Source organism: Engystomops pustulosus, chromosome 2 (assembly GCF_040894005.1).
Source record: "Engystomops pustulosus chromosome 2, aEngPut4.maternal, whole genome shotgun sequence".
Classification (NCBI taxonomy): domain Eukaryota; kingdom Metazoa; phylum Chordata; class Amphibia; order Anura; family Leptodactylidae; genus Engystomops; species Engystomops pustulosus.
In genome coordinates, this window is record NC_092412.1 from 7,867,417 (window position 1) to 7,880,486 (window position 13,070).

General features: G+C 50.6%; 2 protein-coding genes across 11 annotated transcripts in view; both read left to right on the plus strand.

Annotated features, from left to right (window-relative positions):
- Nucleotides 1-8,895, plus strand: part of LOC140119826 (uncharacterized) — a 32,048-nt gene extending 23,153 nt beyond the window's left edge. The window contains exons 2-5 of the mRNA XM_072139235.1: nt 3,917-4,548; nt 4,662-5,002; nt 5,469-5,529; nt 7,416-8,895. Of these exons, the coding sequence (XP_071995336.1) occupies nt 4,464-4,548; nt 4,662-5,002; nt 5,469-5,529; nt 7,416-8,392 (1,464 nt within the window). The 5' untranslated portion in view covers nt 3,917-4,463 and the 3' untranslated portion in view covers nt 8,393-8,895. The remainder of the gene's footprint in view (nt 1-3,916; nt 4,549-4,661; nt 5,003-5,468; nt 5,530-7,415) is intronic.
- The window catches only part of LOC140119786 (uncharacterized), a 299,698-nt gene that overhangs the window by 233,487 nt on the left and 53,141 nt on the right, over nt 1-13,070 (plus strand). The window lies entirely within an intron of this gene.

Below are 13,070 nucleotides of genomic sequence, written 5' to 3' on the forward strand. Positions count from 1 at the left end.
GAGCAGACAGGAGATGACCAGGTGATTAACCTAAGCAGACAGGAGATGAGTGGGAGAGGAACCTGAGCAGACAGTAGATGACCAGGAAAGGAACCTGAGCAGACAGGAGATGAGCGGGAGAGGAACCTGAGCAGACAGGAGATGACCAGGAGAAGAACCTGAGCAGACAGGAGATGACCGGGAGAGGAACCTGAGCAGACAGGAGATGACGGGGAGAGGAACCTGAGCAGATAGGAGAAGACCAGGGGAGGAACCTGAGCAGACAGGAGATGACCAGGAGAGGAACCTGAGCAGACAGGAGTGGAACCTGAGCAGACAGGAGAGGAACCTGAGCAGACAGGAGAGGAACCTGAGCAGACAGGAGATGACCAGGAGAGGAACCTGAGCAGACAGGAGATGACCTGGAGAGGAACCTGAACAGACAGCAGATGACCTGGAGAGAAACCTGAGCAGACAGGAGATGACCGGGAGAGGAACCTGAGCAGACAGGAGATGACCGGGAGAGGAACCTGAGCAGACAGGAGAGGAACCTGAGCAGACAGGAGATGACCAGGAGAGGAACCTGAGCAGACAGGAGATGACAGGGAGAGGAACCTGAGCAGACAGGAGTTGACCAGGTGATTAACCTAAGCAGACAAGAGATGAGCGGGAGAGGAACCTGAGCAGACAGGAGATGACCAGGAGAAGAACCTGAGCAGACAGGAGATGACCGGGAGAGGAACCTGAGGAGACAGGAGATGACTGGGAAAGGAACCTGAGCAGACAGGAGATGACCAGGAGAGAAACCTGAGCAGACAGGAGATGACCGGGAGAGGAACCTGAGCAGACAGGAGAGGAACCTGAGCAGACAGGAGAGGAACCTGAGCAGACAGGAGAGGAACCTGAGCAGACATGATAGGAACAGGAGAGGAGCCTGAGCAGACAGGAGATAACAAGGAGAGAAACCTGAGCAGACAGGAGAAGAACGGGAGAGGAACCTGAGCAGACAGGAGATGACCGGGAGAGGAACCTGAGCAGACAGGAGATGACTGGGAGAGGAACCTGAGCAGACAGGAGATGACCAGGAGAGGAACCTGAGCAGACAGGAGATGACCGGGAGAGGAACCTGAGCAGACAGGAGATGACCGGGAGAGGAACCTGAGCAGACAGGAGATGACCGGGAAAGGAACCTGAGCAGACAGGAGATGACCAGGAGAGGAACCTGAGCAGACAGGAGATGACCAGGAGAGGAACCTGAGCAGACAGGAGATGACCGGGAGAGGAACCTGAGCAGACAGGAGATGACCGGGAGAGGAACCTGAGCAGACAGGAGATGACCGGGAGAGGAACCAGAGCAGACAGGAGATGACCGGGAGAGGAACCTTAGCAGACAGGAGATGACCAGGAGAGGAACCTGAGCAGACAGGAGATGACCAGAGGATGAACCTGAGCAGACAGGAGTTGAGCGGGAGAGGAACCTAAGCAGACAGGAGATGAGCGGGAGAGGAACCTGATCAGACAGGAGATGACCAGGAGAGGAACCTGAGCAGACAGTAGATGAGCGGGAGAGGAACCTGAGCAGACAGGAGATGACCAGGAGAGGAACCTGAGCAGACAGGAGATGATCGGGAGAGGAACCTGAGCAGACAGGAGATGACCAGGGGAGGAACCTGAGCAGACAGGAGATGACTCAGAGAGGAACCTGAGCAGACAGGAGAAAAATCTGAGCAGACAGGAGAGGAACCTGAGCAGACAGGAGAGGAACCTGAGCAGACAGGAGAGGAACCTGAGCTGACAGGAGATGACCTGGAGAGGAACCTGAGCAGACAGGAGATGACTGGGAGAGGAACCTGAGCAGACAGGAGATGACCGGGAGAGGAACCTGAGCAGACAGGAGAGGAACCTGAGCAGACAGGAGATGACTGGGAGAGGAACCTGAGCAGACAGGAGATGACCAGGAGAGGAACCTGAGCAGACAGGAGATGTCCTGGAGAGGAACCTGAGCAGACAGGAGCTGACCGGGAGAGGAACCTGAGCAGACAGGAGATGACCAGGAGAGGAACCTGAGCAGACAGGAGATGACCAGGAGAGGAACCTGAGCAGACAGGAGATGACCGGGAGAGGAACCTGAGCAGACAGGACAGGAACCTGAGCAGACAGGAGAGGAACCTGAGCTGACAGGAGATGACCGGGAGAGGAACCTGAGCAGACAGGAGATGATCGGGAGAGGAACCTGAGCAGACAGGAGATGACCAGGAGAGGAACCTGAGCAGACAGGAGATGACCGGGAGAGGAACCTGAGCAGACAGGAGATGACCGGGAGAGGAACCTGAGCAGACAGGAGAGGAACCTGAGCAGACAGGAGATGACCGGGAGAGGAACCTGAGCAGACAGGAGATGATCGGGAGAGGAACCTGGGCAGACATGGAGATGACCGAGAGAGGAACCTGAGCAGACAGGAGATGACCGGGAGAGGAACCTGAGCAGACAGGAGATAAGCGGGAGAGGAACCTGAGCAGACAGGAGATGATCGGGAGAGGAACCTGAGCAGACAGGAGATGACCAGGAGAGGAACCTGAGCAGACAGGAGATGAGCGGGAGAGGAACCTGAGCAGACAGGAGATGACCGGGAGAGGAACCTGAGCAGACAGTAGATGACCAGGAGAGGAACCTGAGCAGACAGTAGATGACCAGGAGAGGAACCTGAGCAGACAGGAGATGGCCAGGGGATGTTTGTGCCTCTACGAATTTCAGACACAAGGTGTCTGTGAGACATAGGGGCACATTTACTAAGGGTCCTCAGCCGCGAATCCGTCGGGTTTTTCCCGAATATTTCCTCTTTTCGCTGTATTTCACGGGATTGTGGCGCACGCGATTGATTTTTGGCGCAATCGCGCCGACATTTGCGCAACAGAAATCGGGGGGCGTGGCATCCGGACAACCCGAAGGATTCGGAAAAGCCGCGGAATTTAAAAAGCCATTTGTGTCGCAAGATCAAGCACTCACATACACCAGAAAAAAGCAGGTGAACTTCGGCGGACCTCGGCGCAGCAGCGAAACATGGTGAACATCGGCGCACGGACCTTAGTGAATCCCGGCAGAACCCGAATCAGCGCCGGAGAACCCGCCGCTGGATCGCAACTGGACCGGGTAAGTAAATGTGCCCCATAGTCTGTGACCAACTGAGAGAATCTTGATTGCTTCATATCCCTACTAATTGGTCTTCCACCCTCTTCTCTACAATCTATTCTTAATCCAGCAGCCAGACTTGTCTTTCAGTCCAGATGCTACACGGGTGCCTCCAGTCTGTGTCAGTCGCTGGACTGGTTGCTCGTCTCCTTCGGAATACAGTTTAAAGTAATCTTCCTTATCATCAAAGCTCTGCACAATGCTGCACCTCCCTTGTTTCATTTTATCGCCCAACCCGTGCTCTTCCATCTGCTCACACTCTAATATTATTTTCTCTTATAATTCAAACCTCCCACTCACGTTTTCAGGACTTCTTTCGAGCTCCACCAATTTTCTAGAATGTCCCACCCCAGACTATTAGTATAATACCCAACCTCCAAAGCTTCAAAAGTGCCCTAAAAACCCATCTCTTCAGGCAGAAGTATCACATTCTCTAAATGCATGAAACTTTCACTGTCTACTCCTTCTGTCTACAAAGGTTACTCTGCAGGCCCATCCCTGCTTCTAGTATTGTCTCCACTTTCTGGTTCAATGATGTAATATCTGACGTATCATCACCTGGCAGTGGTTAGTCACTAATGTGCAAAGTATCCACTATGTGTTATTTAATGGTGAAGAGTTGCACAGTCCAGGATCATAACTCACCCTCTACTTTACAGTGACAACCCCTCCATTGTATGCTACGAGCCATCATTCCCATTTCACCTGAACATATAGTTTATGTAGAAAATTTTTTCGTCCCCCACAGGTTCCATAGATACAGGACTCCCAGAGGTTTCTCCTAAAGATGAACCTTTCCATCAATGATCCACCAGGGATCCGGGAGAAGGACAGAGAGCAGATGGCGGCCATGATCCTGGAGCTCACCCTGGAGATGATCTCCTTAATAACCGGAGAGGTGAGAGTCTCCCAGGACACGGCTCTTATCTCTAGGAATAACAGCGGGAAATGACTGGAGAGGTGAAGGATTCTTAGGATCTATGTAGTGATCAGTGTCTCCCCATACACAGGATTACACAGTAGTGAAGAAGTCGTCTGGTGAGTGTGTGACCCCCCGTGTGTCAGGAGGATGGACCCAGAGCCCCATCACCGAGCCTCCACCTCATTCACTGATACATGAGCAGAAGATCCTAGAACTTACCTCCAGGATCACTGAGCTGCTGAGCGGAGAGGTGAGCGCTGCCGGGAATGCTGGGACATTGTACAATAACACAAGGGAGGGGTCTGGGTGATGACTGTGTCATTGTGGGTGTCAGGTTCCTATAAGGTGTCAGGACGTCACTGTCTATTTCTCCATGGAGGAGTGGGAGTATATAGAAGGACACAAGGACCAGTACAAGGACATCATGATGGAGGACCACCAGCCCCTCACATCACCAGGTAAGAGGAGACCTTCCTGATTATAGAGGACAGAGCAGGTGTGAGGTCACCTCCTCCATCATCTCATCATCACATATAGACAATGTATCAGTCACTGTGTATATTTCCTATAGATGGATCCAGTCAGAGAAATCCACCAGAGAGATGTCCCAGTCCTGGAGATTCCCGGGATATTACACAGGAACCAGGGAGATGTCCCAGTCCTGGAGATTCCCGAGATATTACACAGGAACCAGAGAGATGTCCCAGTCCTGAAGATTCCCGAGATATTACACAGGAACCAGAGAGATGTCCCAGTCCTGAAGATTCCCGAGATATTAAAGAGGAACCAGAGAGATGTCCCAGTCCTGGAGATTCCCGAGATATTACACAGGAACCAGAGAGATGTCCCAGTCCTGGAGATTCCCGGGATATTAAAGAGGAACCAGAGCACATCATCGTGGTGGATCTTCAGGTAGATGGAACTGAAATTAGTGTCAATTCTCAATAGATTGATGTAATGAATGTGTGCTGATGTGTGATGATGATGTTGGTCGCTGTGGTGGGTCATGGCCACCCACAGATTCTGGTTTCATTGAGGATGGCATTTAACCTATTTGGCAGTCAACGTGACAGTTACTATTCAGGTTGGATCATGTAGAGTAAATAACAGCAAAATACCAATGAGCAGCTGCTGAGGTATAATAAAAGTAATATAATGATGTTCTTTTCTCTGTGGACATGATCTTTCGACATCTCCAGTGCAGCCTCTTCCAGAATATACAGATTAATTCTGGGCTAATATGTTAGGTGGTTTTCTCAGTAAGGTCACGTCGCTCTCTGATGGATGAGGGTTCTCCGTAGGACACTCATCTTACCCTGAATAGAAGATAATCTAAGATTCTCTTTCTGTTTTTGTGCTTTATGTTGAATATTTGCAGGAAACATCTGATGGTCAAACAAAGCTGATACTAGAAAATCCAGCGTCGGAGTCGGTGGAAGGTAAGGGTCCACGTAAATTTTAATATTGTAGCTTAAGTTTACATAAAGGGTGACCAATTTCCCTCCTATGCCCCTAGAGGCCACCAAATGGCCACGGTGGTCACAAAACTACTGTTACTTGGGGCCTAGGGAAATATGGAGATGGTAATAGTATATAATTATAGAGGAGGCGGGTCAATGATTTTTTTATGTGGAAATATGTATACATACAGTAAATGTAGGGAGGAAGGGACTTAGTTGTCTGCAAAGCTCTTTCAACCATCACCATGTATCTCCATGTTCTGAAGTAGACGCCGAGGTACCTAATTTTACCACCAAAAACTGGGAAAACGTATCGAGTTTAAGCCGAGGGTGGGAAATACATTGGTCACAGCGCCCCCAGTTTATAGCCTGCCAGCCCCCTGTAGTGTATAGCCTGCCAGCCCCCTGTAGTGTATAGCCTGCCAGCCCCCTGCAGTGTATAGCCTGCCAGCCTCCTGTAGTGTGTAGCCTTCCAACCCCCTGTAGTGTATAGCCAGCCAGCCCCCTGCAGTGTATAGCCTGCCAGCCCCCTGCAGTGTATAGCCTGCCAGCCCCCTGCAGTGTATAGCCTGCCAGCCCCCTGCAGTGTATAGCCTGCCAGCCTCCTGTAGTCTATAGCCTGCCAGCCCCCTGTAGTGTATAGCCTGTCAGCCCCCTGTAGTGTATAGCCAGCCAGCCAGCCCCCTGTAGTGTATAGCCTGCATGCCCCCTGTAGTACATAGCCTGCCAGCCCCCTGTAGTGTATAGCGGCCGGCCCCCTGCAGTGTATAGCCTGCCAGCCTCCTGTAGTCTATAGCCTGCCGGCCCCCGGTAGTGTATAGCCTGCCAGCCTCCTGTAGTCTATAGCCTGCCAGCCCCCTGTAGTGTATAGCCAGCCAGCCCCCTGTAGTGTATAGCCTGCCAGCCCCCTGTAGTGTATAGCGGCCGGCCCCCTGCAGTGTATAGCCTGCCAGCCTCCTGTAGTCTATAGCCTGCCAGCCCCCTGTAGTGTATAGCCTGACAGCCTCCTGTAGTCTATAGCCTGCCAGCCCCCTGTAGTGTATAGCCTGCCAGCCCTCTGTAGTGTATAGCCTGCCAGCCCCCTGTAGAATATAGCCTGCCAGCCCCCTGTAGTGTATAGCCTGCTAGCCCCCTGTAGTGTATAGCCTGCCAGCCCCCTGTAGTGTATAGCCTGCCAGCCCCCTGTAGTGTATAGCCAGCCAGCCCCCTGTAGTGTATAGCCTGCCAGCCCCCTGTAGTATATAGCCTGCCAGCCCCCTGTAGTGTATAGCCTGCCAGCCCCCTGTAGTGTATAGCCTGCTAGCCCCCTGTAGTGTATAGCCTGCCAGCCCCCTGTAGTGTATAGCCTGCCAGCCCCCTGTAGTGTATAGCCAGCCAGCCCCCTGTAGTGTATAGCCTGCCAGCCCCCTGTAGTATATAGCCTGCCAGCCCCCTGTAGTGTATAGCCTGCCAGCCCCCTGTAGTGTATAGCCTGCTAGCCCCCTGTAGTATATAGCCTGCCAGCCCCCTGTAGTGTATAGCCAGCCAGCCCCCTGTAGTGTATAGCCTGCCAGCCCCCTGTAGTCTATAGCCTGCCAGCCCCCTGTAGTGTATAGCCTGCCAGCCCCCTGTAGTATATAGCCTGCCAGCCCCCTGTAGTGTATAGCCTGCCAGCCCCCTGTAGTGTATAGCCAGCCAGCCCCCTGTAGTGTATAGCCGACTTATACTCGAGTTATATACGGTAGTTGGAATCAAATGTTTGCATGTTCCGAATATGGAAAATAATTTACTTTAAAAAAAAAGCATTTTATTGTAAATCAGAGAATTCACACATGAGAGAAGCCCTTCACATGTTACAGATATGGACTTTTTTATGTGTTTTAAAGGTCATCAGAGAAGTCACCCGGAGAAGAAGTCATTTTCATGTCCTGAATGTGGGAAATGTTATACCCAAAGATCACATTTCGCAGGCCACATGAGAAGCCACACAGGGGAGAAGCCGTTCGCTTGCCCTGAATGTGGAAAATGTTTTTCACATAAATGCGACGCGCAGAGACATCTGAGAATCCACACGGGGGAGAAGCCATTTATATGTTCAGAATGCGGCAAATGTTTTATGCTGAAAAGTCATCTTGAAAAACATCTAAGAGGCCACACAGGGGAGAAGCCTTTTCCATGTCCCACGTGTCATAAATGTTTTGCTCGTAAATCCATGCTGAATGAGCACCTGAACACTCACATGGAGCAGAAGCCGTTCCCTTGTCCTGAATGTGGGAAACGTTTCACCCAAAGATCACATCTTGCAAGTCACAAGAGAAGCCACACGGGGGAGAAGCCCTTTCCTTGTTCCGAATGTGGCAAATGTTTTTCACATAAGAGTGATGCGCAAAGACATCAGAGAATTCACACGGGGGAGAAGCCGTTTTCTTGCTCGGAATGTGGCAAATGTTTTATGCTTAAAAGTCACCTGGAGAAACATATCAGAAGCCACACGGGGGAGAAGCCATTTCCGTGTCCTGAATGCAGTAAATGCTTTGCACAGAAGTCCATGCTGAATGAGCACCTGAGAACTCACACGGGGGAGAAGCCCTATTCGTGTCCCGAATGTGGGAAGCGTTTCACCTATAAGACAAATCTTACGGAACATCTGCGAATTCACACCGGGCTGAGGCCTTTCTCCTGTTCAGAATGTGGGAAAAGCTTTGTGCTGCATGGTCACCTAAAGAGACACCAGAGGTTTCACGCAGGGGAGCGGCCATTTTCATGCTCGGAATGTGGGATAAGTTTTGTGCTTAAGGGTCACCTCAAATTACATCAGGAGATTCACACGAGGGAGAAGCCATTTTCGGGTCCCGATTCCTGAATTTTGTATATTTTGTATACAGTCTATGAGGAGGAGGGAGTGACACAAGAGCTTACAGTCTATGAGAATGAGGGGGGACACAAGAGCTTACAGTCTATGAGAATGAGGGGGGACACAAGAGCTTACAGTCTATGAGAATGAGGGGGGACACAAGAGCTTACAGTCTATGAGGATGAGGGGGAACACAAGAGCTTACAGTCTATGAGGATGAGGGGTGACACAAGAGCTTACAGTCTATGAGGATGAGGGGGTGACACAAGAGCTTACAGTCTATGAGGATTAGGGGGAACACAAGAGCTTACAGTCTATGAGGATGAGGGGGGACACAAGAGCTTACAGTCTATGAGGATGAGGGAGTGACACAAGAGCTTACAGTCTATGAGGATGAGGGGGGACAAGAGCTTACAGTCTATGAGGATGAGGGGGTGACACAAGAGCTTACAGTCTATGAGGATGAGGGGGTGACACAAGAGCTTACAGTCTATGAGGATGAGGGGGTGACACAAGAGTTTACAGTCTATGAGGATGAGGGGGGACAAGAGCTTACAGTCTATGAGGATGAGGGGGGGGACACAAGAGCTTACAGTCTATGAGCATGAGGGGGACACAAGAGCTTACAGTCTATGAGGATGAGGGGAGGACACAAGAGCTTACAGTCTATGAGGAGGAGGGAGTGACACAAGAGCTTACAGTCTATGAGAATGAGGGGGGACACAAGAGCTTACAGTCTATGAGGATGAGGGGGAACACAAGAGCTTACAGTCTATGAGGATGAGGGGTGACACAAGAGCTTACAGTCTATGAGGATGAGGGGGTGACACAAGAGCTTACAGTCTATGAGGATTAGGGGGAACACAAGAGCTTACAGTCTATGAGGATGAGGGGGGACACAAGAGCTTACAGTCTATGAGGATGAGGGAGTGACACAAGAGCTTACAGTCTATGAGGATGAGGGGGGACGAGAGCTTACAGTCTATGAGGATGAGGGGGTGACACAAGAGTTTACAGTCTATGAGGATGAGGGGGGACAAGAGCTTACAGTCTATGAGGATGAGGGGGGGGACACAAGAGCTTACAGTCTATGAGCATGAGGGGGACACAAGAGCTTACAGTCTATGAGGATGAGGGGAGGACACAAGAGCTTACAGTCTATGAGGAGGAGGGAGTGACACAAGAGCTTACAGTCTATGAGAATGAGGGGGGACACAAGAGCTTACAGTCTATGAGGATGAGGGGGAACACAAGAGCTTACAGTCTATGAGGATGAGGGGTGACACAAGAGCTTACAGTCTATGAGGATGAGGGGGTGACACAAGAGCTTACAGTCTATGAGGATTAGGGGGAACACAAGAGCTTACAGTCTATGAGGATGAGGGGGGACACAAGAGCTTACAGTCTATGAGGATGAGGGAGTGACACAAGAGCTTACAGTCTATGAGGATGAGGGGGGACAAGAGCTTACAGTCTATGAGGATGAGGGGGTGACACAAGAGTTTACAGTCTATGAGGATGAGGGGGGGGACACAAGAGCTTACAGTCTATGAGCATGAGGGGGACACAAGAGCTTACAGTCTATGAGGATGAGGGGAGGACACAAGAGCTTACAGTCTATGAGGATGAGGGGGTGACACAAGAGCTTACATTCTATGAGGATGAGGGGGTGACACAAGAGCTTACATTCTATGAGGATGAGGGGGGCACAAGAGCTTACAGTCTATGAGGATGAGGGGGTGACACAAGAGCTTACAGTCTATGAGGATGAGGGGGTGACACAAGAGCTTACAGTCTATGAGGATGAGGGGGGGACACAAGAGCTTACAGTCTATGAGGATGAGGGGGGACACAAGAGCTTACATTCTATGAGGATGAGGGGGGCACAAGAGCTTACAGTCTATGGGGATGAGGGGGGGGGACACAAGAGCTTACAGTCTATGAGGATGAGGGGGACACAAGAGCTTACAGTGTATGAGGATGAGGGGTGACACAAGAGCTTACAGTCTATGAGGATTAGGGGGAACACAAGAGCTTACAGTCTATGAGGATGAGGGAGTGACACAAGAGCTTACAGTCTATGAGAATGAGGGGGGACACAAGAGCTTACAGTCTATGAGGATGAGGGGGAACACAAGAGCTTACAGTTTATGAGGATGAGGGGGTGACACAAGAGCTTACAGTCTATGAGAATGAGGGGGGACACAAGAGCTTACAGTCTATGAGGATGAGGGGGGACACAAGAGCTTACAGTCTATGAGGATGAGGGGGTGACACAAGAGCTTACAGTCTATGAGGATGAGGGGGGACACAACAGCTTACAGTCTATGAGGATGAGGGGGTGACACAAGAGCTTACAGTCTATGAGGATGAGGGGGTGACACAAGAGCTTACAGTCTATGAGAATGAGGGGGGACACAAGAGCTTACAGTCTATGAGGATGAGGGGGAACACAAGAGCTTACAGTTTATGAGGATGAGGGGGTGACACAAGAGCTTACAGTCTATGAGGATGAGGGGGGACACAAGAGCTTACAGTCTATGAGGATGAGGGAGAGACACAAGAGCTTACAGTCTATGAGGATGAGGGGGGACAAGAGCTTACAGTCTATGAGGATGAGGGGGGGGGACACAAGAGCTTACAGTCTATGAGCATGAGGGGGACACAAGAGCTTACAGTCTATGAGGATGAGGGGGTGACACAAGAGCTTACAGTCTATGAGGATGAGGGGGTGACACAAGAGCTTACAGTCTATGAGGATGAGGGGGTGACACAAGAGTTTACAGTCTATGAGGATGAGGATGAGGGGGACACAAGAGCTTACAGTCTATGAGCATGAGGGGGACACAAGAGCTTACAGTCTATGAGGATGAGGGGGTGACACAAGAGCTTACAGTCTATGAGGATGAGGGGGAGGACACAAGAGCTTACAGTCTATGAGGATGAGGGGTGACCCAAGAACTTACAGTCTATGAGGATGAGGGGTGACCCAAGAACTTACAGTCTAGGAGGATGAGGGGGGACACAAGAGCTTACAGTCTATGAGGATGAGGGGGGACACAAGAGCTTACAGTCTATGAGAATGAGGGGGTGACACAAGAGCTTACAGTCTATGAGGATGAGGGGCTGACACAAGAGCTTACAGTCTATGAGGATGAGGGGTGACACAAGAGCTTACAGTCTATGAGGATGAGGGGGTGACACAAGAGCTTACAGTCTATGAGGATGATGGGGACACAAGAGCTTACAGTCTATGAGGATGAGGGGGTGACACAAGAGCTTACAGTCTATGAGGATGAGGGGGAGACACAAGAGCTTTCAGTCTATGAGGATGAGGGGGTGACACAAGAGCTTACAGTCTATGAGGATGAGGGGGTTACACAAGAGGTTACGGTCTATGAGGATGAGGGGGTGACACAAGAGCTTACAGTCTATGAGGATGTAGGGGGTGACACAAGAGCTTACAGTCTATGAGGATGTAGGGGGTGACACAAGAGCTTACAGTCTATGAGGATGAGGGGGGACACAAGAGCTTACAGTCTATGATGATGAGGGGGGGGACACAAGAGCTTACAGTCTATGAGGATGAGGAGGTGACACAACAGCTTACAGTCTATGAGGATGAGGGGGACACAAGAGCTTACGGTCTATGAGGATGAGGGGGTGACACAGGAGCTTACAGTCTATGAGGATGAGGGGAAGACACAAGAGCTTACAGTCTATGAGGATAAGGGGGTGACACAAGAAGTATAAGAGCTTGAATAATAGTCCAGCCATCCTTTATAAGGGAACATAATCAAATAAAATTGCTGCTCTTTGAACTAGTGGTCACCCGCCATGTTACATACGAAGTCCGGTGTGTATAGGTCTTCAGAGGAGCCTGGAGCTTGGTATCTGGTGTTTGCTGGAGGAGGACACGGGATGGGTTAGTGAAGTGAGAGCTGAAGTTTCTTGCAGTTAGTGAGTGTGACCATATTTGGTAACTTTGGAGGTTGGGTATTAGTCTGATGAAGCCGACAGTCGTCCTCTACCATTGGAAACACTGAAATCTTGAGGCTCATCATCTGAACCAAATCCAGGTACAAGCAGGTGAAGGATTCTTGCCAAGGTTCTTACGTAGCTCTCCGGTAAAACACAATGGGACTCATTTACGAAGGGCCCCGCGGACCAAATTTTCATCAGACATCCCAACGATTATCATTTTGCGCCGCTGGGACAGGGATTTAAAAGGGGTTTTTGGTGCATGCGATTGGATTTTGGTGCAATTGCGCTGGCTTTCATGCGACACAAATCGCGGGGTGAGCCGACGGACAATCCGATGGATTCGGACAAACCGTGGGATTTAACGTGAAGATTGTCTCGCAAGCCAAGCACTTACATGTACCGGGAAGAAGAAGGTGAACTCCTGTGGATCTGAGCGGGGAAGCAACACATGCAGGATATCGGGCGCACGATCTTCATGAATTGCGGCAGAGTTCATCCTCGTCGGACAGTCCGGATCGAGGATCGTGCGGGGACCGGGTAAGTAAATGTGCCCCAATTTCTTTATTCATGTATTCATAAATACATTAAATTAAAAGATTTTCCTATGTGTTTCAAGCAAGGGAAGGGAAGACTTCGTTCCATAGATCAGTAGTGGGACAGCTACAAAACACAGACATGTCCATTAGCAGGAACTGGACCCATC